The sequence below is a fragment of the Canis lupus genome, chromosome 6, assembly GCF_011100685.1.
Source record: "Canis lupus familiaris isolate Mischka breed German Shepherd chromosome 6, alternate assembly UU_Cfam_GSD_1.0, whole genome shotgun sequence".
NCBI classification, from domain to species: domain Eukaryota; kingdom Metazoa; phylum Chordata; class Mammalia; order Carnivora; family Canidae; genus Canis; species Canis lupus.
In genome coordinates, this window is record NC_049227.1 from 42,163,552 (window position 1) to 42,185,829 (window position 22,278).

At 52.4% G+C, this 22,278-nt stretch overlaps 2 protein-coding genes and 1 long non-coding RNA gene across 6 annotated transcripts in view; 1 reads left to right on the forward strand and 2 right to left on the reverse strand.

The window, feature by feature from the left end:
• Window positions 1-5,307: 5,307 nt before the first annotated feature.
• On the reverse strand, window positions 5,308-9,832 carry LOC119872235. The gene is made up of 3 exons (XR_005361015.1): window positions 8,708-9,832; window positions 6,681-6,781; window positions 5,308-6,328 (listed from the first exon to the last, which is right to left on the reverse strand). It is a non-coding gene; the product is annotated as an uncharacterized LOC119872235 (long non-coding RNA).
• Window positions 9,833-13,844: 4,012 nt separating this feature from the next.
• The window catches only part of KCNC4 (potassium voltage-gated channel subfamily C member 4), a 45,025-nt gene continuing 36,591 nt past the window's right edge, over window positions 13,845-22,278 (reverse strand). Inside the window, exons 5-8 of the transcript XR_005361012.1 lie at window positions 21,859-22,020; window positions 20,193-20,273; window positions 19,430-19,886; window positions 13,845-19,355 (exon numbers count right to left, since the gene is read on the reverse strand). The gene's annotated coding sequence lies outside the window, so the exon portion shown is untranslated. The remainder of the gene's footprint in view (window positions 19,356-19,429; window positions 19,887-20,192; window positions 20,274-21,858; window positions 22,021-22,278) is intronic.
• On the forward strand, window positions 19,298-21,508 carry LOC111096345. Of its 4 annotated transcripts, none has more exons than XM_038541043.1 (3): window positions 19,312-19,874; window positions 20,144-20,292; window positions 20,593-21,508. In XM_038541043.1, the coding sequence occupies exons 2-3, from the start codon at window positions 20,154-20,156 to the stop codon at window positions 21,423-21,425; spliced, it is 972 nt and encodes a 323-aa protein (XP_038396971.1). In that variant the 5' UTR covers window positions 19,312-19,874; window positions 20,144-20,153; the 3' UTR covers window positions 21,426-21,508. The 4 variants fall into 4 exon arrangements, with proteins under 4 accessions (XP_038396969.1, XP_038396968.1, XP_038396971.1 ...); XM_038541042.1 differs by having other exon boundaries at window positions 19,314-19,874; window positions 20,077-20,292; XM_038541041.1 differs by having other exon boundaries at window positions 19,298-20,285; window positions 20,598-21,508.

A 22,278-nucleotide genomic window follows, 5' to 3' on the forward strand; every position in this document is an offset into this window, starting at 1 on the left:
CAGATTTCTTCTTGGTACCCGAGACAAGTGCCTTGGGCCTTGCCATCAAAACTTAGGACGTCCCAATTACATGTGCTTATGTGAGTTTTTAATACTCGTGCAAAAAGGCAGATATTTTTATAGCTGAAAGGAATTTAGAGATCGTTCATTTCAAGGTTTCTCAATCTAGACCCTATTGACATTTTGAGCTGAATAATTTTTTTGTTCCCAGAGGCTGTCCTGTGTACTGCAGGATGTTTAGCAGCATCTGCACATGCCAGTAGCATGCCCACTCCACCATAGGGTTAAACCAAAAATATCGCCAGATGCTGCCAAATATCCCCTGGAGAGCAGTCGCCCCTGGTCAAAAACCACTGACTCAAGTCATCTCAATTTATGGATAAAGAAACTGAGGTCCAGAGAGGTGACCTGCCCAAGGCAACGTGGGCTTCTTCTTTGATGGTTCTCCCTGGAGAATTTGTCTATAACCCATTATACACAGAGAAAGGGTCTTGTTCATTTTCACCTAATGTAATCATATAACGTACAGTACAACTATGTAAAAACTTTGATTTTTTTTAATAAGATTTTATTTATCTATTCATGAGAGATACAGAGAGAGGCAGAGACACAGGCAGAGGGGGAAGCAGGCTCCATGCAGGGAGCCCGACGCGGGACTCGACCCCGGGTCCCCAGCATCACACCCTGAGCCGAAGGCAGACGCTCAACCACTGAGCCACCCAGGTGTCCCTATAAAAACTTTTAGAGTTAACTTACATTTAATCAGCAGCCTGCAGTTGCTCCTGTACCTTCTCTCAGGGCAGGGTGGGGGTGGGGGTGTTAGGGCTGGGCCTTTCTCAATATTGCTTCACATTCAGACCTTCTTGGAATGCAGTTTAGAACAAAATGTACCAGGCTTCAAAGATGGAAACACTGTCCCAAAACAGCGTGTTTCCACGCTGCTCAACCCTCAGGGCAGCATGGCTGTTTTGAATGTCAGACTACCGGCCTTGGTATCAAGGGTGAAGGCTGGAGCTAGGTTTCATTGGGAAGAAGAAACTCCAAGGTTAGTAGCAGCCGGTTATTTCAGGGGCGGAGGAGGTGACTGAGTCAGAAACGTGGTGGGCTGTCCATTTTACCAATAAATCCAATTTTCTTTCTCCCAAAGAAAAGAACATCCCTCTGTTAATTTGTCAGGGCTCAGAATCGCCCATGGCATTAAAAGTAGCACGAGGAATAGCATTACATTTCTATTATCTTCCTAATGCAGGCAGCAAGACGTGCTCCCGCTAAGTTAGTTCACATTTCCAGCTAAAAAGCAAGCAATTTCAAAGGCATTTTGCTGGCCCTGAACATTTTTAATGATGTGTTTTTTTCTTGACTTCACTTATAATATCAGTCCTATCAAGTGAGTCTAAGCCCCTATGGAAACTATTTCAAGCAAAAAGAGATGGCTAAATTTAGTTTTTGCAGGGTGTTGGCGGGGGGCGGGGGGAGGTAATGCTGAAAGCAGAGGCTTCAGAGGCAAAGGAGAGTTTATAGGTCCTTTGCAGTTTAGTTGGACTTGAGTGTGTAAGTAATTTAAAATGTGTGAGCTATACTGGTAACTATACATGACCCACGTCTCAGCGCTGTTGAGGACTTACTGGGAACAGTAAGAGTCACTTTTGCCCCCCCGCCCACAGGTCCGTGTTTGTCAGTCTTTAGCTTGTCTTTGGCTTGATGACACAATGCACTGTTTCTGCATGAGATATTAAGCTGTTGGGCCGTTAGGACACTTGTTTCCACGCTGCACTGAATACAAAGTGTCCTGCTCTCTCCACCTAAAATGATGCTCTTGCATTTAGATGCGCTACAGGACTATCTCATGCCAACCAACCTCCTAAGAGATTGATGGTAAATCAGAACTGTCTTGAGAAATGTCACTCCCAAACAGCCTGGAATCCGGAGTTGCCTGGACAGTATTGAAACAGAATTTGGGGACAGGAGATTGGTTTATGCTCTTAATGGTCAAGATATTGTGCCACAGGAGCCAAGTACCTGCATCTCTGCTCTAGAAGAACTCCTGCCAAGGAGTCTAGGTACCCATGGCGGCTGCTTAGAGCTCCCCAGCCTTCTGACAAAGCTAAGGCTCTTTGGCCTTATTTGCTCGGACACCATCAAAACCACCCCAATTTATTTTAACTCATTCTTCATGTGCACAGATCACAAAGCAAACATTCAATTCTTACTGACATTTTAGTGTTAGGATATTCAGGTCCTCTCTACAACTGGTTAGACCCTCAAATCCAGATGACTCTCTCAGTGAGGAAAGCACTCATGCAAGCCAACTTAGAGTGTCCAGTGAACTTGGGGATGACTGGTCTTGCTGCTGACTCTACTCTCAGCTGAGTGGCTTTAGCTCTAACTTCTAGGGCACCTCTCTCTAGAGACATCACTCACCCACACCCAGAGTGTGTATGCTTTGAGTTCTTTTCCCAGCATGGATTTCAGTGGTTTCACCCACATTCCTCACCCCTTCTGGGCCTCCTTATGTGACCCAGGAGCTCCAGGAGCACATATTTCCCCCAAATGAACTGGTCAGGACCAGGTTGGCCATCAGTAGACAAAGAGGAGCAGAACAGTTCAAACCCACAGCCCAGACCCTCTGGCCAATTAATTTTCCAGTTACCTCCTGAGTGCTGAGGTCTTCACGAGTCCCAGTGGGAGGTGGGGTGGGGGAACAATATTCCAGGGTTTCTGGGTTTTTTTTTGTTTTTTTTTTTTGACCCTTCTCACAGAAGAAACTGAGGTAGAGATAAATAATTCACACAGAAGAGAGACCATAATCAAGGCTGGGTTGCAGTACCAACCAAGTGCTAACATGTTTGTCTCGCTTACTAAAAACTCTGAGAAGAAACTGTGCCTTATTTCTCTGTTTCCTCAGCCCCGAGCTGAGGGTCAGGCTCACATTTGCGCACAATCAATGCTTATGGAATGAACGAAGAGGCCAGCTGAGGAAACCCGGAGCACTTACTCTCGAGGGACCAGGCCAAGTACATGAAAGACACTTTCTCTCTCTAACTAGATGCCCTTTTTCAGTGCCTGGGCTCCTTTTCTTCAGAAGACTTTCTGTGTAGTTACAGAAATGGAGCGTTCCCCTTTCCTCTCCTCACTCGGCTCCTTAATGGTCTTTCATTCTAAATCTCCACAGGGAGACTTAGATAGACACCATCACCGGCTCCAAGGCCATCCCCTGGAGATTTGTGAGCAAGCATTTTTATGATACATGAAATCAGATTATATGAAGATAAAGGCATTTTAGGATGGATTTGCTGGATGCTAAGGAAGGAAAGCACTCATGCAAGCCAAAATAAAGGAGGTAATTATTGTACGGTTCTAGTGCAGCTCAGGAAAATAAAGTATAGCTCAATCTCTTGGAAATTGGATCTGGAAAATTGGAACTCTAGGGCTCCAGGCGGACATTCTCTGTGATTCTCTTTCTCTGGGGCCTCTATAGTGTCTCATCTATTTACACTTTTGTGCCATATTCCTCATTCTAGCTTATTCAAAAAGCTTCTCGGCCTCCAGATAACCTTGGCTCTTCCTAGCTTTGGTTGGTAGGTGAAGTCCCCAACTCTATAAAACCTTTGAATTCTGATTGAGTTCTGGTTCTCTAGCACTCATTTAACTCTCGAGTGGGTGAATCTGATTGGTTACCAACCAGCCAATAGATTGTTCAACACTAAGACGGCTCTGATTCTGACACAGTCAGCTGTAGCTGGGGATCTCACGGAACAAATATGGCAGCTTGGGCCTATATGACCAGTAGAGTTATCTCTAAGATGAGACAGCGACAGAGACACAGAGAGATAGATATATCCAGGTACCTCAGAACAAAATTACTATGTCAGGTCAGTTTGGAGGTCATCAAAAGTCCGTAACTTTAGGGAAAATTGTGTCAGGTAATGGGGATCTGTCCTGGTCATGCTGTTGACAAGTCAGAGGAATATAGGGTAATTATGAGTGATTACGCAGTGTAAGCTTCAGGTCACTGTTAGCCTTTTATGTGTAAGCAGAGCCTCCTCCTCCACCACTAGCTGCCTCCATCAGCCACTGTACAGCAAGAGGGAAGATTCCCGAAGCATGTGTTGGGACAGCCTCCTCTCCCACTCCAGAGCCCACCCCCTCCTGCCATACCCTAAACTAGAAACAGCCCCACATGGTTGTGTGCTTCCTGGCAAAACTGGGCCTAGATGTTTCCAGGAGCAGCTAGCCCACTTTTTTGTTGGAATGGTTTTCTAAAGGAGACAGATGTCCATTTGCACCACACTCGCAGGCTGAAACTCATGTAACCAAAGGCAACACCAGTGTAGGCATTTTGGCTAGGAATGCACCAATCCAAACAGATCTGGGCTCATTTTTAGCTTTTTGCTTTTCAAGAGCTTTCTAGACTAGATTTTCCTGATGAGTTTATAGGATTCTGGATTAAAAACTGGTCTTAAAAGAGTCCAGAGGAGAGACACTTGGGTGGCTCAGTGGTTGAGCATCTGCCTTCAGCTTAGGGAGTGATCCTGGGGTCCTGGGAATTGAGTCCCACATTGGGATCCCCGCCGGGAGCCTACTTCTCCCTCTGCCTGTGTCTCTGCCTCTCTCTGTGTCTCTCATCAGTAAATAAAGCAAATCGTTAAAAATAAATTTTTAAAAAAAAGGGAGGGGAGGGATCCCTGCGTGCCGCCTTCAGCCCAGGGCCTGATCCTGGAGACCCGGGATCGAGTCCCACATCGGGCTCCCTGCATGGAGCCTGCTTCTCCCTCTGCCTGTGTCTCTGCCTCTCTCTCTCTCTGCCTCTGTGTCTCTCATGAATAAATAAATAAAATCTTAAAAAAAAAAAGAGTCCAGAGGAGTGTCTGGGTGAAGCGTCTGACTTCAGCTCAGGTCATGATCTCTGGGTCCTGGGATGGGCTCAGCTTGGGCTTCACACTCAACAGGGAGTCTCTTTGTCCTCTGCCCCTCCCATCATGCCCAACTCCCCCCATCCCTGCTTGTGCGTGTGCACTCTCTTTCTCAAATAAGTAAAATCTTTTTTTTTAAAAAAGATTTTATTTCTTTATTCATGAGAGACACAGAGAGAGAGAGACAGAGACCCAGGCAGAGGGAGAAGCAGGCTCCACGCAGGGAGCCTGGTGCAGGACTTGATCCCAGGACCCCAGGATCATGCCCTGAGCCAAAGGCAGTCGCTCAACCACTGAGCCACCCAGGCGTCCCTCAAATAAATAAAATCTTTACAAAGAAAAAGAAAAGAAAAGAAAAGAAAAGAAAAGAAAAGAAAAGAAAAGAAAAGAAAAGAAAAGAAAAGAAAAGAAAAGAAAAGAAAAGAAAAGAAAAGAAAAGAAAAGGAGTCCAGAGACTGGGCTCTGGTTTATTCTTTACTACTTTAGCAGTGTGACCACTAGCAAGCTCCTTCCCCGCCCTGGGCCTCACTCAGAGAGCTCACCTGTGGGGAGGAGGAATTTGGAGCAGATGATCCACCTCTAAGGTTTTTCCTTCTTGACAGCCCCTTACCCAGCCTGTCCCAGGGCCGCACAGCAGCCCCGGGGAGCACAGCCTGAACTCCCAGCCGCGCCCACCTTTGCAGGTTTCATTCCTCTCCTCTCTTGGCAAAATGTCCCGGCTCCAGGGGGTGGGGCCTGGGACCTGGCCAGCCTGCCTCACGGGAACAGAATACCTTGGACTCCGGGGAGCCCGGGAGCCGCGCGGATTTGTTCTCCTGCGTGTCTCTGCCCTCCTCTGGGACCGCGGCCGCAGCAGCCTTCCACTGCCCCCACGCCCCGCTGGAGCCCTTCACCCCGCTCAGCACCCCAGCTGTCAGTCCACGGGGCTGCCTCTGCACCTGCGGAGACCCCGCTGCCCCAGAGCGCGGGGCTGTGAGCTGTGGCCAGGGCAGGCCGCCGCAAGGGCTGCGGGGGCTCGGGCGGGCCTCCTGCACTCGGGCCCTCGGGGACCACTCTCCAAGCTCTCCTCACAGTTCCTGGGCTCCCAGCCCCCGGGGAGCAGCTCCTCCCACCGAAGAATCCCTGCACACCGTGGGGATTGGGGACCACTCACAGGACCTGCAGGGAGGGCGGGGATCTGGGGGACCGGGCTGTCGCCCAGAGAGGCGGCGGGGCTGGCCCAGAGGGGTGTCCGGTAGGCACGGCTGCGTGTCCGCAGGGGAACTGCTTGAAGCACATTTGGGGTTGGGTTTTTGAATCCCAGGGTTGTCTCCCAGCGGGAGCGGGAGATATCCGTAGCTCCGTCTCCGGGAGCGGGAGACATCCGTAGCGGGGCTGGGGCATCCGTAGCTCCGTCCTCTAGACGCGGCCGCCACCTGGAGAGCACTCAGGTTCATTCCTTCATTCGTTCCCCTACACGAGTGAGGAGCGAGGAGCCACGGAGACCCAGCGAGGCCCTGCCCGTGCTCAGGGTAGGTCACAGGAATCAGCGGCCCCCACGTCCTGCCTCCAGGACTGCCGCTCACTCGAGGGGAAGAAGCACAGACACACATCATCAAAGTAGCAGGCAGCCGGGCCCGTGGGGTGGGAGGAGGGAGAGCGGGGTGGGGGGCGGCACCGGGAGCCCCAGAGGCACCTGGGTCCCTCTCTGGCTGGTAGGGGTGCAAAATAATACAGCCACTTTGGAGAGCAGTTTGGCAGTTTCTTGAAAGTTAAATATGCACTTACCTTACCGTTCAGAAATCCCCGGCCTGGGTATTTCCCCTAGAGATGAGACACGTGTCCACAGGAACCTCCGCGCACTCTACAGCAACACTACTCGTCGTTGCCTGAAACCGGAAAGAGCCGAACGTCCCTCAGCTGGTGAATGGCAAGCAGACTGTGGTCCGGCCCGACCTTGGAATACTACGTAGCATTAAAAAAGAGGAGACTAGTGACACGTGCAACACCGAGGATTTGTCCTTGATAGGATTTGAGTCAGGGAGGCCGGGCTCCAGGTTCCATTCGTGTGACATTCTGGAAAAGGCAAAATTCCAAGAGAGGAAGTGAACCCATCCAGCCCGGTGGTGGCAAGAGGCTGGGGTGGGAGGCGGGCCTGACCACAGGGGTGAGTGAAAGAACCTTTGGGGGGTGGACGTGCTCTGCATCCTCATCGTGGTGGTGCTTGTGTGACCACACGTATTCGTCAGAACTCACGGAACCGTGCACTAAAAGGCATATTTTGCTCTGTGTAAATTACGCCTCAATAAAACTGGGGAAAAAATATCATGCGGTTTAGCGACGACGTTATAGGAAGGCCTAGGGGGCATTTGCTCCCTCAGGAGGCAGCGCTGACGGCGGAAGGCGCAAGGAGGTTCAAAATGGCAACTGAACACAGAGGGCCACGTCCTGCTGCAGGGAGACGTGAGACAGTGGCTGCGGCCACAGCCTGTCCCTGAGGGGCTGAAAGGATGTTTCATGTTTCACTATCCAGGGAAAGAAGCGGGAGCCAGATTCTGAATCTATTTAGGAGTGTGCTTACGTGGGGGCACTGGACGATGGAGGTGTCTGGAAGGTTCAGATTCAGGCAGGACATGGAGGCAGTGACGGAACAAAGGCTGGCCTTGTCTAAGCTGAACCCACGCGCGTGAGCGCAGCACTGAGCCGGAAACGTACTTACACGCCCAGAGCTTACCAGTTTGCTTCAGAGAAACCCCCAGACAGCCCTGCAGTATCGATAGCAGACAAGCAAACACGACATTGTTCTGCGGCAGAGCGAGCCTGAAGCAGGCCTGATGCGGGTTCGAGCAGCAGCCCCACGGGTCCCCAAGCCCTCGGCTCCCAGGAAGCTGGTGCCCCTGTCCCCAGCAAAGCCCGGTGGCGCAGGCACCCAGGCCGCTGGCAGCCAAACAAGTGACGAGTAGCGGCTGTCCCCAAGGGCGCTGCCTGCAGGCTGCTTGCAAAGGGGGAGCCCCAGGGACCCGCGGGGCTCCTGCATTTGTTTTCCTGCAGGCCCCTTGGCAGCGGCAGCTGCTGGCTCAGCCGGCCCAGCAAGCCAGCAAGCCAGCAAGCCGAGGAGAGAAAGTCGGGCGCCCCAGGGGAACTAACCGTGAGATGGGGAGGGGGGCCTCAGAAGGAGCAAACATCCCCATGACAACAGTGCATCGAGGCGTGGGGTCCTCGGGGGTCCAGGGAACCTAGGATTTCAGGGATCTCCTGCTATTTGGGTCATTTGGGGTACGAACGCCAAAGGACACCAGGGAAAGAAATGAGGTCCAGCAGGGCCAGGCTCGCCACACCAGCTGTGGCAGGTACAGAGCTGAGAGCAGAGACCGGATGGGGTTGGACTCTGGGGGTTCAAGCCCAGCCCTGCCACTTAGGGGCTCCTGCCCAGAGGAGAGGTGCAGAACGCCCTTCCGACGCTACTTCCTCATCGTAGGACAGGGGCAGGGCTGCTGGGGAGGCAAATGAGCTGTCCCAGGGCGACCCGGCTGACCGCGAGGTCTCCGTAAGGGTAGCGGCCACCACGGCTTGTGTTCGTGACCATCTCCAAGGAGTCCAGACTCGTTCCCAGGCGGAACTTCTGTGTGCCACCCGGTTCTTCTGCACTTGGCCTCCACCCTCCTCGCTCAGCCCTCTAGGGTCCTGCCCTGTGCCTACCAAGCTCCCAAGGGCCGTTCAGCCCCACGCAGCCCGGCCCAGAGCTCCCCACCCGCGGCCGTGAATCCGGAGGACACCAAGCCTGGGCTTGCAGCCCTGACCGCACCCTAACTTACGTGCTCTTCCTCATTTCTGCCCCTGTTCCACCGAGCTGCTGGGGGTGGCGTGACTGCACGTAAGCATTAGAGTGCTCGCATCCAGCAGGTGCTCGGGAGCGCTCCTTCTGTCCTGTGAAGCGCAGAAGCCAGTCCCATGGCATCCTAGCTAATACCTCGCACCACCAGCCGAGTATCTCTGTTTTCAGGAGGAGAGGGTCTAGTTCTGGGCAGCACCTTAGCTGTCCTGTCCCCACCCAACCTCCAGCCCTGCCCTGGAGCCCTGTCCTGGCTCTGAGTTCTCCGGGGCCCAGAACAGGCTTCCCTGGTGCTAAATGGAAGGTGGTCGACTTGAGCTCTCTCCCCCAGACCGTGGGGGTGACATGTCTACATTAAGTATTGTTGGGATCCAAGGAACTCAAGCAGCCAGGAGAACAGCGTGGGGGGATCAGGCCCAGGGCTGCCTGGGGAGAGGGGCCCGCTGATGCAGTTGGGCAGCCCTCTCCACCCCTCTGGGCTCTGGCTGCAGTCCTCTTCCTGGGGCCTCAGGTTCTGATGGCTACAGGCTGTCCTCTGCTGGAGCAGGCTGTCCTCTGCTGGAGCGGGGGATGGGGGGGCTTTTGTTTGTCTGCTTGCTTCTGTTGCTCTAGACCCAGGAAGCCTGAGCAGTCTACTGGTTACTCATCAGACACTTGGGAACCTGTTTCCCAAGGCTTCCAACCTAGGAAGAGCTTAAACACTGTAAGAGAGATTTTTCTAGGGACTTATAAAGAGTGTGGGGGAAGGGGCTGGGTACAAGAAGTTCTTGTGTAGCGTCAATAAATTATGCTTTGATACTGCAACTGTCTTTGTGCCTTATTTTCTTTCTCCTTTTTTTTTTAACATCAAGTCCCCATTTAGAATTCCAATCTGCCTCAGTTGTACTAAAGGCAACATGAGAAAGAGACGTTCCCCCCCCCAACTCGTGTGACCAGGGAGAGTGGTGCTCAAAGGAAAGGCAAAACCCACAGGCAAAGAGATGTTTGCAAAGTGCCCTCCTCAAATGAAGATGCCCCCATTGCCTCCTCGCTTGAAGCTCAGAAGAGTCAGGGTTTGTTTTAGGAAGGGAGACTGTTGAGACTCCTGAATGGCTCAGTCAGTTAAGCATCTGACTTCTTTTTTAAGAAGAAGATTTTATTTATTATTTATTTATTTATTTATTTATTTATTTATTTATTTATTTATTCATGAGAGACATAGAGAGAGGCAGAGACACGAGCAGAGGGAGAAGCAGGTTCCCCGCGGGGAGCCCGATGGAGGACTCGATCCCAGGACCCTGGGGTCACGCCCTGAGCCGAGGACAGATGCTCAACCCTTGAGCCACCCAGGGATCCCAAGCATCTGACCCTTGATTTCAGCTCAGATCATGATGTTAGGGTTGGGAGATCGAGCCCCAAGTCGAGCCTGGCATGGGCTGTGGAGCCTGCTTAAGATTCTCTCTCGCCCTCTCCCCTTCCTCCCCTGCCCCTTTCGGGGAAGGGGGGAATGGAAGGGAGACTGTTGCCTTATAGGCCTTCATTTCTTTCCCAAAGTAGTCTCCCCACTGGAAAAACTGTTTCTTAGTCTGTGTGTAACACTGGATTTGGGGACCATTTGTCCCTCATCTGAAATGACCCCCTCTAACTGGACTCCCTTATATAAAGGCCACCTTGAACCCAGGACAACCCGGCCAGATGATAGCTCTGTTTGGAGTGGCCCACATATTTCTGGGCGTCTGTCTACATGTCTGTGTTGCCCAGACGTGCTCCTTCTTAGCCCCAGTAATCCTTTCTGGACCAAGGGTGCCAAAGTATCACTCTGTCTCCAGGGGCAATTGTAGAGGGCCCAGGAAATGCCAGCCATAGAACGTAAACAGCCCTAATATTAGCCCAGGAGTGTGGATGTGTTCCTCCAGCAGGTGTATGTGGGGGGGGGGGGGGAGCTCTTAAATTCTCATGTATTTTTAAAGCGTGCCTCATGCACCCAAATCCCCCAGGGCGTCACTAAATGTATTTTGGCCCAGAATAGCAGTTATTACCATAGCTTTTACCCAAGGGATGACACAGCATCCAGCCCGCAGGTCGCTGGGCTCGAGATAGCCAGCTGCCCCCAGAACAGAACAAAATGAGCACCCCCATGGCTTCTCACCCACGAGTCCCCTCTGCCACCAGGCAGGTAGCGATGCTAGGATCACAGCTCGTGGCCCTCCTCCCACTAGAGAAAAATGCGTGTGACAGATGCAGACGGTTCACCTTGCTGACCCCAGATGTCATGCTGTCACCACTGAGCATTTGCTGTGTACAGCAGCAGCGTTGTACAGTAAGTCAGGAGGCCTGCATGCAGCATGTGCCGCTGTTTACAAGGCTCTGCTCTAGGCGCTGGGCCTACACGGAGGCCCACAGGCTGGCGGTTCCAGGTGTCACAGTCCAGCTGCAGAGACAGGACATTCTCATCACAATCCGTGCCGACAGTGTCCACCTGTGCACATAAGTGCTCTAGAATAGCTCCCAGGGGAGGGGTGGCCTGGAGAGGACTCCCGAGGCCAGGATGGAAGAGGTGCAAGCAGGAAATGGGCTCTGAGTGGGTCTTGGTCCAAACCTAGACCTCAAATACGTAGGCAGGAAGAAGGCTCCTGGAGAAGAGGTGAGAAAGGTCAGTTTGATGAGGTTGATGGAGGCCAGGCGAGGCAGAAGCACAGTATTTCTTTAAACACTTCTTTTTTTCAAAGATTTTATTTCTTTATTGAGAAATGAGAGACACAGAGAGGCAGAGACACAGGCAGAGGGAGAAGCAGGCTCCCTGCGGGGAGCCCGACTCGGGACTCGATCCCTAGACCCAGAATCACGCCCTGAGCTGAAGGCAGACGCTCAACCACTGAGCCCCCCAGATGTCCCTATTTTTACAATTTTAATAAAAGGGAGTACAAACCTATGGACACTTCTCATCTAAAAGATTCTTAAAAAAAAAAAAAAAGATTTTATTTATTTATTTATTTGACAGAGACAGAGACAGAGCACAAGCGGGGAGAGCAGAAGAAGCAGACTCCCACTGAGCGGGGAGCCTGATGAAGGGCTCCATCCCAGGACCCTGGGATCACGACCTGAGCCAAAGGGAGACGCTTACTGACTGGGCCACCCAGGTGCCCCTTGTTTAAAAGATTCTAAACTGGGGATCCCCGGTTTGCTCAGTGGTTTAGCGCTGCCTTCAGCCCAGGGTCCGATCCTGGAGATCGAGTCCCACATCGGGCTCCCTGCATGGAGCCTGCGTCTCTCTCTGCCTGGGGCTCTGCCTCTCTCTCTCTGTCTCTCTGTCTCTCTGTCTCTCTGTGTGTATGTCTCTCATGAATAAATAAATAAAATCTTAAAAAAAAAGATTCTAAACCAAGTTAGAAAATTCTGTTGCCAATTCTTTTGCAGTATACAGATGGGAGAGATTGAAAGGTATCAAGCAGGGTTTGGAACAAAATTGTGTAACAACAGGAACATCCAAACATCTGTTTTCAAGTGCTCTTTCCCTGGCATGAGTTTATTTTTTAAGAGGTGATGAAGCATTACCTTTCTCTGAAAGGGACAGATCGAGAGTGCTTATTAAAAAAAATCTGACAGCCATTTGTCATCACAGAGAAGGGCAATAAAAATGGAACATTTGTCTTCATAAGAAAAGCATGTGATTTATCTCTAAGTTTGGGAACTCTTTTAAGTACTAGCTGAGACAACACTGGGGAACCTCTGTGTGAAATGGAAGGGCTTCCTGGTCACTCTATCACTTTACCAAGTGCTACAAAGACGCCACAGAACTTTAAAGACCTAATTTTTGTAAAATTAAAGACATGAAGGACAACCCTCAGCGTTTATGCACATCTGGCTTTTACCTCTTGGCTGTCAAGTGAATGGATAACAAGTGTGGTTCTACCTGTATAACCTCGTCCCAGGCTCCCCTTTGTATTTCAGTCAATAGTTTTCCTATAAGGGATTTTTTTTTTTTCTGAGAAATTACTCATTTACTCTTCTTCCACACATTTTTTCTTGGGTGATTCAAAAATATTTATTTCTAGTATTTATTTATTTATTTTTAAAGATTTTTTTAAATTTTTTTATTTTTAAAGATTTTTAAATTTATTTATTCATGAGAGACACAGAGAGCGAGGCAGAGACACAGGCAGAGGGAGAAGCAGGCTTCACACAGGAAGCCCGAAGTGGGACTCGATCCCGGGACTCCAGGATCCCGCCCTGGGCCAAAGGCAGGTGCCAAACTGCTGAGCCACCCAGGGATCCCCTCTTTCTAGTATTTAAACAAAACCCAGCAATCCCATTAACTGAGGTATTAGAAAGCTTTATGTTTTCAATCAAATATAAAGCAAATTTGCTATAAGGCATAATGTTTCATTTTTATTTTATTTATTTATTTTAAAAAATATTTTATTTATTTATCTGAGAGAGAGTGAACAAGAGAGAGAATGAGTTGGGGGCAGTGAGGTGTAGAGGGAGCTGCAGACTCCCCACCGAGCAGGACCAACTGCCATGACCGATTAACCCATGGAGCCACCCAGGTGCCCTTTTAAAATTTTTTTGTAAGATTTTATTTTTAACTAATCTCTACACCTAATGTGGGACTTGAACTTAACAACTCCGAGATCAAGAGTCACACACTTTACCGATTAAGCTAGCCAGGCTCCCCAGAGCAGCACATACTCTGCTTTAATAGTCACTTCTTAAAATTTTCAGTAGTGTTTTCTATGCATCTTTCAAAAAGATCTGCTGACTAAAGATTACATATTTTGTTGCCATGTTGTTTTTCGTGTATTTTAGTCAATTTTTTTTCATGGTAGAAAAACAATGGTTGGGGATCCCTGGGTGGCTCAGCAGTTTAGCCCCTGCCTTCAGCTCAGGGCATGACCCTGGAGTCTGGGGATCGAGTCCCGCATGGGGCTCCCTGCATGGAGCCTGCTTCTCCCTCTGCCTGTGTCTCTGCCTCTCTCTCTCTCTTTCTATGTCTATCATGAATAAATAAATAAATAAATAAATAAATAAATAAATAAATAAATCTTTAAAAAGAAAAGAAAAGAAAAACAATTGTTTCCCTGAGGGCACATGGCTTTTTGTGTTTTGCAATTACTAAGAAGCACCAAAAGACTCTTGTATACACTTACTACATTTAATGAAATTTTGTTAAATACTGGGGTAAGTATGGTTAATAAGTTTAAGCATCAATGAAATAATTGAAGAAGTTTATATTCATTGTGGGAGTGCCTGATTGCTTTTTTAGGATTTTATTTATTTATTCATAAGAGACAGAGAGAGAGAGAGAGAGAGAGGCAGAGACACAGGCAGAAGGAGAAGCAGGCTCCATACAGGGAGCCCAACGTGGGACTTGATCCCAGGGTCTCCAGGATCAGGCCCTGGGCTGAAGGCAGGCACTAAACCGCTGAGCCACCCAGGTGCCCCTGGATTCCTAATTTTTAACTATCTTACTAATTGGCAAGCTTTTACTATCAATAGCTAATATCACAAGGCAAAAACTGTTAGGGCAATAACCTTCATTAACAATAATAACTGTTAACCATATTTTAGAATTATCTTGAAAATGCTGGCTTTTTTTGGTCAACATCTTTTTAGATCCAGTGAGACTGTCATTGCTTTTGCCAGCTACTAAAGGCCCTTATTCAGGAGGAGAAAGATCATTCCAGATTTTTTTTTTTTTTTTTTTTTTTTTTACTGTTTCTCATGTTTGCATTATTAATAGGATCTCCAATCCAGTTTTCTTTGCAAGAATCTTTCAAAGCCATTTGTTCATTTTGTGAAGACTATTTAGACACATAGCAAGCACCCAAAAAGATTTGGGGGAACTGAGAAAAATCTGACAGATGATACAGTCATGATTTCCTCCTTACAAAGCCTTAAGATCTTATGGCTCTCAAAGGATTGAGACCTGCAATCTATGGGGCAGGGAGTAGGAAGCAGTCCTATGGCCTCAATGGTTTGAGATGAGAAGAGAGAAGATTCTCTTCCTGAGTTTGGGAGTACCAAGTTTTTAATTCTCAGAAACTTCTCAGCCAAGAAGTATTTTCCTGGATGCCATATTCTCTCTCGGGAGGAATAAAAGCAGTCCATGGGACTTAATTCTTCACCTTCCCCCAGAGTGATATATAAAGATGAACAATTGAGATGCAAGCCCAGGCCTGCTGGAAATTCTGCTGGGAGAATCCAGCCAGTTTCTTTCCCTGATACATAGGGTGGTCTGCTCCAAGCTGGCCCGGTGAAGAAGTGAAGTGGGCCTGGGGACAGAACCAGGACAGGAACTACAGATGGGTTGGCAAATCTGCAATCACACAAAAAGGCACAGCCCTTTGGCAATCCTTGGGCATCAGTCAGGATCGCTTTTGGCTTCTCTTAAAAGAAATCCACACTGGCTCACCCAAATGGGGCTTCAATTTTTGCCATGTAACAAGAAGTCAGGAAGTAGGTAGTACAGGGATGTTGTCAGGAGAACCCTAAGCCTAGATCCTTCTAGCTTCCAGCTCCGCTATCGTAGCATAGGGCTCTTCCAACCAGGGTTGCAGGATGGCCCCCTTCACTCCCAAGCATCTCCTGCTCACTCCAGGCAGGAAGAAGGGGAGGGTGAGGCCAGTCTTCTCCATGGGGCCTTTGCCTTTCAATAAGGGATGGACAGCCTTCCCAGAGATGTTTTCCTCTGCTTTATTGTCCAGCCCTCTGGCCGTTTGCCAGCAAGCCTGAGAGGCCAGATACTGCAACTGAGCGTGTTACTGCTCCCAAATAAAACTGGCGTTCGGTGAGCAAAGATTAAGGGGTGAGCGGGTGCTGCATACACTAGGAGCGTCTGGGCACTGTCATCAGTCAGCCACCCAGTTTCATGTTGAATAGACTGATTCTTGCTTTCTCACTGTCCCCCTCTCAAAAACCTTTCATCGTGCCTGGGACAATGTGTTATGTACAAATATCATGGAGAAGCACCACGCTGAGTGGAGCGGCAGGTCCCTGCGGAGCCCCTTTGGCCTGCCCCCTCTTGAGGTGTTCCAACGGGGCGCCGGCAGTCAGGCCTCCAGGCACAGGCTTCACTTTCCTATGGGTATCCTCTGAGTCCTGACCTGTCTTACGGCCACCTGAGCTACCCGAAGAGAACAGCCACCTGAAGAGACCGGCTACCTGAAGAGAACGGCCACCTGAGGAGACCAGCTACCTGAAGAGAACGGGCCACCTGAGGAGAACGGCCACCTAAGGAGACCAGCTACCTGAAGAGAATGGCCCCCTGAAGAGAACGGCCACCTGAGGAGACCAGCTACCTGAGGAGACCGCCTACCTGAAGAGAACAGCCACCTGAGGAGAATGGCCACCTGAGGAGACCAGCTACCTGAGGAGAACGGCCACCTGAGAAGAACGGCCACCTGAGGAGACCAGCTACCTGAGGAGACCGCCTACCTGAAGAGAACAGCCACCTGAGGAGAATGGCCACCTGAGAACACCAGCTACCTGAAGAGAATGGCCATCTGAGGAGACCAGCTACCTGAAGAGAACAGCCACCTGAAGAGACCGGCTACCTGAAGAGAAACGGCCACCTGAGGAGACCAGCTACCTGAAGAGAATGGCCACCATAGGAGAACGGCCACCTGAGGAGAACGGCCACCTGAAGAGAACGGCCACATGAGGAGACCAGCTACCGGAGGAGACTGGCTACCTGAAGAGAACAGCTACATGAGGAGAACAGCCACCTGAGGAGACCAGTTACCCGAAGAGAACGGCCATCTGAGGAGACCAGCTACCTGAAGAGAACGGCCACCTGAAGAGACTGGCTACCTGAGGAGACCAGCTACCTGAAGAGAATGGCCACCCGAGGCGACCAGCTACCTGAAGAGAACAGCCACCTGAAGAGACCGGCCACCTGAAGAAAATGGCCACCTGAGGAGACGGCCACCTACGGAGAACAGCCACCTGAGGAGAATGGCCACCTGAGGAGAACGGTCACCTGAGGAGAACAGCCACCTGAAGAGACCGGCTATCTGAAGAGACCGGCTACCTGAAGTGAACAGCCACCTGAGGAGAATGGCCACCTGAGGAGAATGGCCACCTGAGGAGACCAGCTACCTGAAGAGAATGGCCACCTGCGGAGAATGGCCACCTGAGGAGAACAGCCACCTGAGGAGACCGGCTACCTGAAGTGAACAGCCACCTGAAGAGAATGGCCACCTGAGGAGAACGGCCACCTGAGGAGACCAGCTACCTGAAGAGAATGGCCACCTGCGGAGAATGGCCACCTGAGGAGAATAGCCACCTGAGGAGACCGGCTACCTGAAGAGAACAGCTACCTGAGGAGACCAGCTACCTGAAGTGAACGGCCACCTGAGGAGAACGGCTACCTGAGGAGACCGGCTACCTGAGGAGAACAGCCACCTGAGGAGAACGGCTACCTGAGGAGACCGGCTGCCTGAGGAGAACGGCCGCCTGAGGAGAACGGCCACCTGAGGAGATCGGCTGCCTGAGGAGAACGGCCGCCTGAGGAGAACGGCCACCTGAGGAGATCGGCTGCCTGAGGAGAACGGCCACCTGAGGAGACCAGCTACCTGAAGAGAATGGCCACCTGCGGAGAATGGCCACCTGAGGAGACCGGCTACCTGAAGAGAATGGCCACCTGAGGAGAACGGCCACCTGAGGAGACCAGCTACCTGAAGAGAATAGCCACCTGCGGAGAATGGCCACCTGAGGAGACCAGCTACCTGAGGAGACCGGCTACCTGATGAGAACAGCTACCTGAGGAGACCAGCTACCTGAAGTGAACGGCCACCTGAGGAGAATGGCTACCTGAGGAGACCGGCTACCTGAGGAGAACAGCCACCTGAGGAGAACGGCTACCTGAGGAGACCGGCTGCCTGAGGAGAACGGCCGCCTGAGGAGAACGGCCACCTGAGGAGAACGGCAACCTGAGGAAAACGGCCATCTGAGGAGACCAGCTACCTGAAGAGAATGGCCCTCTGAGGAGAGCGGCTCCCATTCATAGGTAACCAGAGCCGGGTGTGAGCTGAGGCTGCACAAAGGCCGAGGCTTCCTGGCGAACCCAGCGCCCAGCCGGTGGCTCAGCGTGACTCCAGTGGGCGGGTGGCCCGGCAGCCCCGGAGGGCGCGGGATTCAGGCAAGTGGAGGCCTTCCCAGGTGGGCTGGGCTGGGGGCTGGCGGCGGGCAGGCCCGGGGCTGGCGGCTGAGTCTGTGTGAGGCCGTGATCTCTACAGCTCCTGGTGGATTTGCCACTCCCACTCCAAGCCTCTTCCAAGGGTGAATCCACAGGGTCTGGGGATTTTGTTCAAACTGAACTGCAGTGATCTTAAGTTTGTTTAAACCCTGCCTTAAGAATCTTTGTGCCACCTCATGGAAGTAGCCTATCGCAGAGGACCCTGAGCAAGGCAACCACACCTGTGTGGATGAACAGGTGGTCGGATGGGTAGTTTTTGGAGTTTGCCCCCTCATTTTCTAATAAATATATACACACTGCAGAACATTTAGAAGTATCATTCTCCTGCTCTTCATTCCCACCGCAATCCCAATTGTATTTAGGGTAGCAGTGTGCCCAGGCGAAAGATGACATTTCTCAATATTTCTTGCAATTAGCAGTGCCAATGGGCTCTACATGGACCCTAGATGGGCTTTCAGGAAGACCCCGAAGGAGGCGGGGCAGGGGCAGGCAGAGAAGGCACACAGGCCCTTTTGTTCTGTTCTCTTCCTCCTTTTCTGCCTGGAATGGAGCTGTGATGGCCGGAACCCCAGCAGCCATCCTGGGCAGTTAGAATCAAGCCTCTGTGCTGAAGGCAGGGACTCAGAAAACCAGGGAACCGGCACCGCTGACGACTTTGCCCAACTGTCAACAGCCCTGTAATGCTTGGCCCGGGCATCTTTTATGAGAGAATGAGCTCCTCGTTCGCTTAAGTCGCTGTGCTCAGGTCTCTGTCAACAACAACTAAAAGGAATTCGTAGCTGATCCAGTCCCCGACATGGAGTGAGCAGCCAGTAAAAGTTCAGGGCGGCACATTTCTCTGGAAGGAGCCCTGGGTGGTGAGAAGTGTGGGCAGAAGAATCCTGGTCCTGTTTTGTCACCAACTCCCCGAGTGGCCTGGCTCCTGCTCTCTCTGGGCCTCAATCTGTTTTGTCTGAGATGTGAGGCTCAGGCTGTGCTCTTCAGAGCTTCCTCGGGCTCTGGGCCCTCCGATCTACGGACCGACAGACCTGCTGCTCTCGGGCCTCACACCTTGCTGATTCGGCCGCGGTAGGCGGGGCCTTTAGCCTCGTGGAGCCCCTGGCAGCTCCGCCGCCTAACTTCTCAGGCCCGCCGGAAACGTTTAGTGAGTAAACGGGGAAGGTGGGGACCAGGCCACCTGTCTGGGCAGCCTCGCAGACAACAGCAAGGACAAAAGCCTGCGCAGCGCCATCCCAAGAGTGGGTTATGACCGTAACTCCAATGCCCCCAGGGTGGGCGGACCTGGCCTCCGCCCGCCGCTCACGGAGCTTGGGGTCCGGGTATGCACCAGGACCGACCTGTACTCAGGACGGCGCTGCCACCTTCCTCCCCAACCAGCTTCCAGGCTGCTTCCTTAGATGGCCGCGGTCCCTGGGCAAGGGGACAGAGGGAGAACCAAAGCAGTCCCCGCCACCTGTGAGGAAGAAATAGAATCAGTCCCTCCCTGAATGAAGTTCCAGAAACGGCATCCTCCATCTCCCGACTGACCTCCTTCCCGGGACGCCGGGGACTCCTGCCATCGTCTGCCTTCAGGAGACGTGCCGTGGCCATCCAAGGAGCTCCTGGGCTCCCACGGCCCGGAGCTCCACCTGTGCCGCTGTCTCCCTCTCCCGACAGGAAGTTCAGTTGCCCTGGCACTCCATCTCCATGGCAACCCTTGCTTTGGAGACACTGAACGGAAACTGCTGGTGTGGGGAGGCCAGCGGCAGAATACTGATTTGCCCGGTGTCTGTGACCACAACTGCATCTCAATACTTTTCCAGATACCCAAGGAGCTAAAAATACATCGGGTTCGGTCTAGGGCCCTCCAGCCAGGCCAAGCACGTCAAAACGCATCTGCGCGGACTCTGGCCGGCTGCTGTTAGCTCTCTTAAGCAATCTGGGCTCAAGGGCCACGGGAACGGGGCACTGAATGCAAAACCGCAGAGTGCAGGTCAGGAGGGGCCTGCAGGAGAGAAGGGAGAGACGTGAGGGGGGTCTCCTGAGAGGAAGCCGAGGGGTTCGGGGCGGGGGGCAGCCGGCGGGGAGCACGCGTTCCCTGCCGTGCACCAGTGAACCTGCCGGTCAACTCGCCACCCGGGATTTGTCTACTTGCTCGTTTGACAAACACGTATTAAGCCTCTACTGTGTTCCAGATTTTGTGCCGGGCACTGGGATCACAGGTGTGAGCAAGAGAGTGCACATGTTCCCCCCTCTCACCAGAGTTCACAGGATGTTGGAAACGGGATTATATCTGAAAATGCAAACGTACCACGCGTATTCCTGGATGTCTTCTCTGCTGTGCAGTGAGCTTCCCTGTTCCAAGCTTATCCTACTCGTAACCTTGCAGTGTCTGCGGCACAAAGTGGGTGGTGAGCTAACATGGGGTTGGCCACGATGGGCTGGAGCTGGGTGGCCTTGCTCTGCAAACCTGCTTCCCCGTGGGCCCTCAGGGGCTCAGCCAGCCCCACCAAGTGCGCGCTCGGGCTGCGAGGTGCTGTACTCGGGGTGCAGTGACAGCTCCACTGACACCTGTTGAGGCAGCTCAGCATAAAGTGAGGGGGTGCATCACTTCCTGGTCTCCCGGCAGCACCTGCAGACAGTACCCGCCCCCCACCTCCCACTTTTCATAATCGCTGCACGTGTCCTTCAATTAATCCTGCATTTCCCAGAGCAGGAAGCTGCGCAGTTGGAGCAAACACCGGGAGCCGGGGCCACACAGCCGGGCCCCCCAACCCTGGCCTCATCCCTGAGGCAACGAGCCCCCAGCCAGAGAGGCGGGGCCACGCTGCAGGTGCTGTGCAGACACTGGAGTAGCCACGAAGGAGGTGCTGCCTGCCGGGCTGCTGGCTGCTGCCCTGACCCTGCCTGCCTTCCCGAGCCTCGGGCCCAGATCCCGTGGCCGGCTGGTTCACTTGGGGGGGAAGGGGCTGCACTCCTGGAAGCGCCCCACATCCTGCGGCCCGTCGGGCTGGGTGAGAATGAGGACTGCTCCACACGACCCGCTTCTCCCTTTTGGCAAAGCAGCTGCAGATCTGCCCGATGGGGGCACCCTCTGAGGGAGGCTGGCGCGCTTCTGGTGCCCTCCTGCGCCTGGGGCTCAACAAAGCCTGACCCCCTCCGCCGCCCAGATGATGTCCTCCTTCGCCCGAGGCAGCAGCCCGTCTCTAGTGCTCCCCTTCCCCTCGGGCCTGGAGAAAGGAGCCTGTGGCTACCTGGAGACTGGTCTGTACCTGACCACGGCCCCTACTGGTTGGTGTTGCCCTGCAGGGCCTTGGGGTGGAGCAGGCCCTCTGCAGACCTAAAACCCTGTCCGAACCCTTTGGGGGGCACCGGGACGGTCCTCTCTGCCGGGTGCCAGTCTCATTCAGGGCTTCCCCTGAGATGCCTCTTACCACCCCTACCCTCTGCCTCAGGCTGTCCTCAGAGGCCCTCTGAAGGCCCCTTCAACGGGTCACCTGGGGGGGGTCAGCGCTTGAGCGTCTGCCTTTGGCTCAGGCCATGACCTAAGGGGTCCTGGGATCGAGTCCTGCATCGGGCTCCCTGCAGGGAGCCTGCTTCTCCCTCTGCCTGGGTCTCTGCCTCTCTCACGAATAAATTAATAAACAAAATCTTAAAAAAAAATAAAAGGCCCCTTCAACAAAGGGAACCCCAGCAGGTCTTTTTCGCGGCTCTGTGGAGGAGGAAACGGTGGAGAAAATTAGCAGATCGGGGAAGGGATGCAGTTCCATGAAACAGTCTTTGGCCTGGGTTGAGGAAAGAGCCCTGCCACGGGATCGGAAAACCTGGGTCCTGGTCCCAGTCTTCTTAGCAACCAACTGGTCACCTTTGCTGTGGTGAGCCCCCCTGAATCTGCATACCTGCCCCCCCCCCCAACAAGGTTTCCAGGAAGACTCGTCCAAATCATGGGTATTCAAATGCTTTGAACAATGACTTACAAACGTGTGGATTTATTCCACACCGACTTTGTGGTTGGCACTGGGCTAGATGATGCAGCAGATACCGAAACGGTGCCCTCCAGCCTGAGGAAGTTCGGGTAATCTGGAGTTGATGTCTCCGGCCCGGGAAGGATGTGACATCCCAGGCTGCTGGCTGTTGTCCTTTAGGAAAGGGCACAAGGAGGCAGGAACAAAGCCTGACACATGTGAGACAGGCCAAGAGCACCATCAGTGCTCTTCTGGGTCGTAATGTGCTCTGGAGATGGGGAAGGAGTGATGGGGGGCAGGGCCCCAAGGGTCCGGGAGACCTAGTGGAGGAAGCCTATTTCAAGCCAGACGGCACAGATGGACAGTGGAGATACTCAGAGCTGGCTTCCGAGAGCTGGCTGGGTGGGGAAGAAGGGTGCTGACAGGTAGGGG

Bases quoted from the DNA above. Each gene is read 5' to 3' on its own strand.
- LOC111096345 (XM_038541040.1), top strand. From the start codon at position 19,854: ATGCAAAACCGCAGAGTGCAGGTCAGGAGGGGCCTGCAGGAGAGAAGG. The intron at 20,293-20,592 runs GTGAGCTAACAT...TGCATTTCCCAG, and splicing joins TCTGCGGCACAAAGTGGGTG to AGCAGGAAGCTGCGCAGTTG.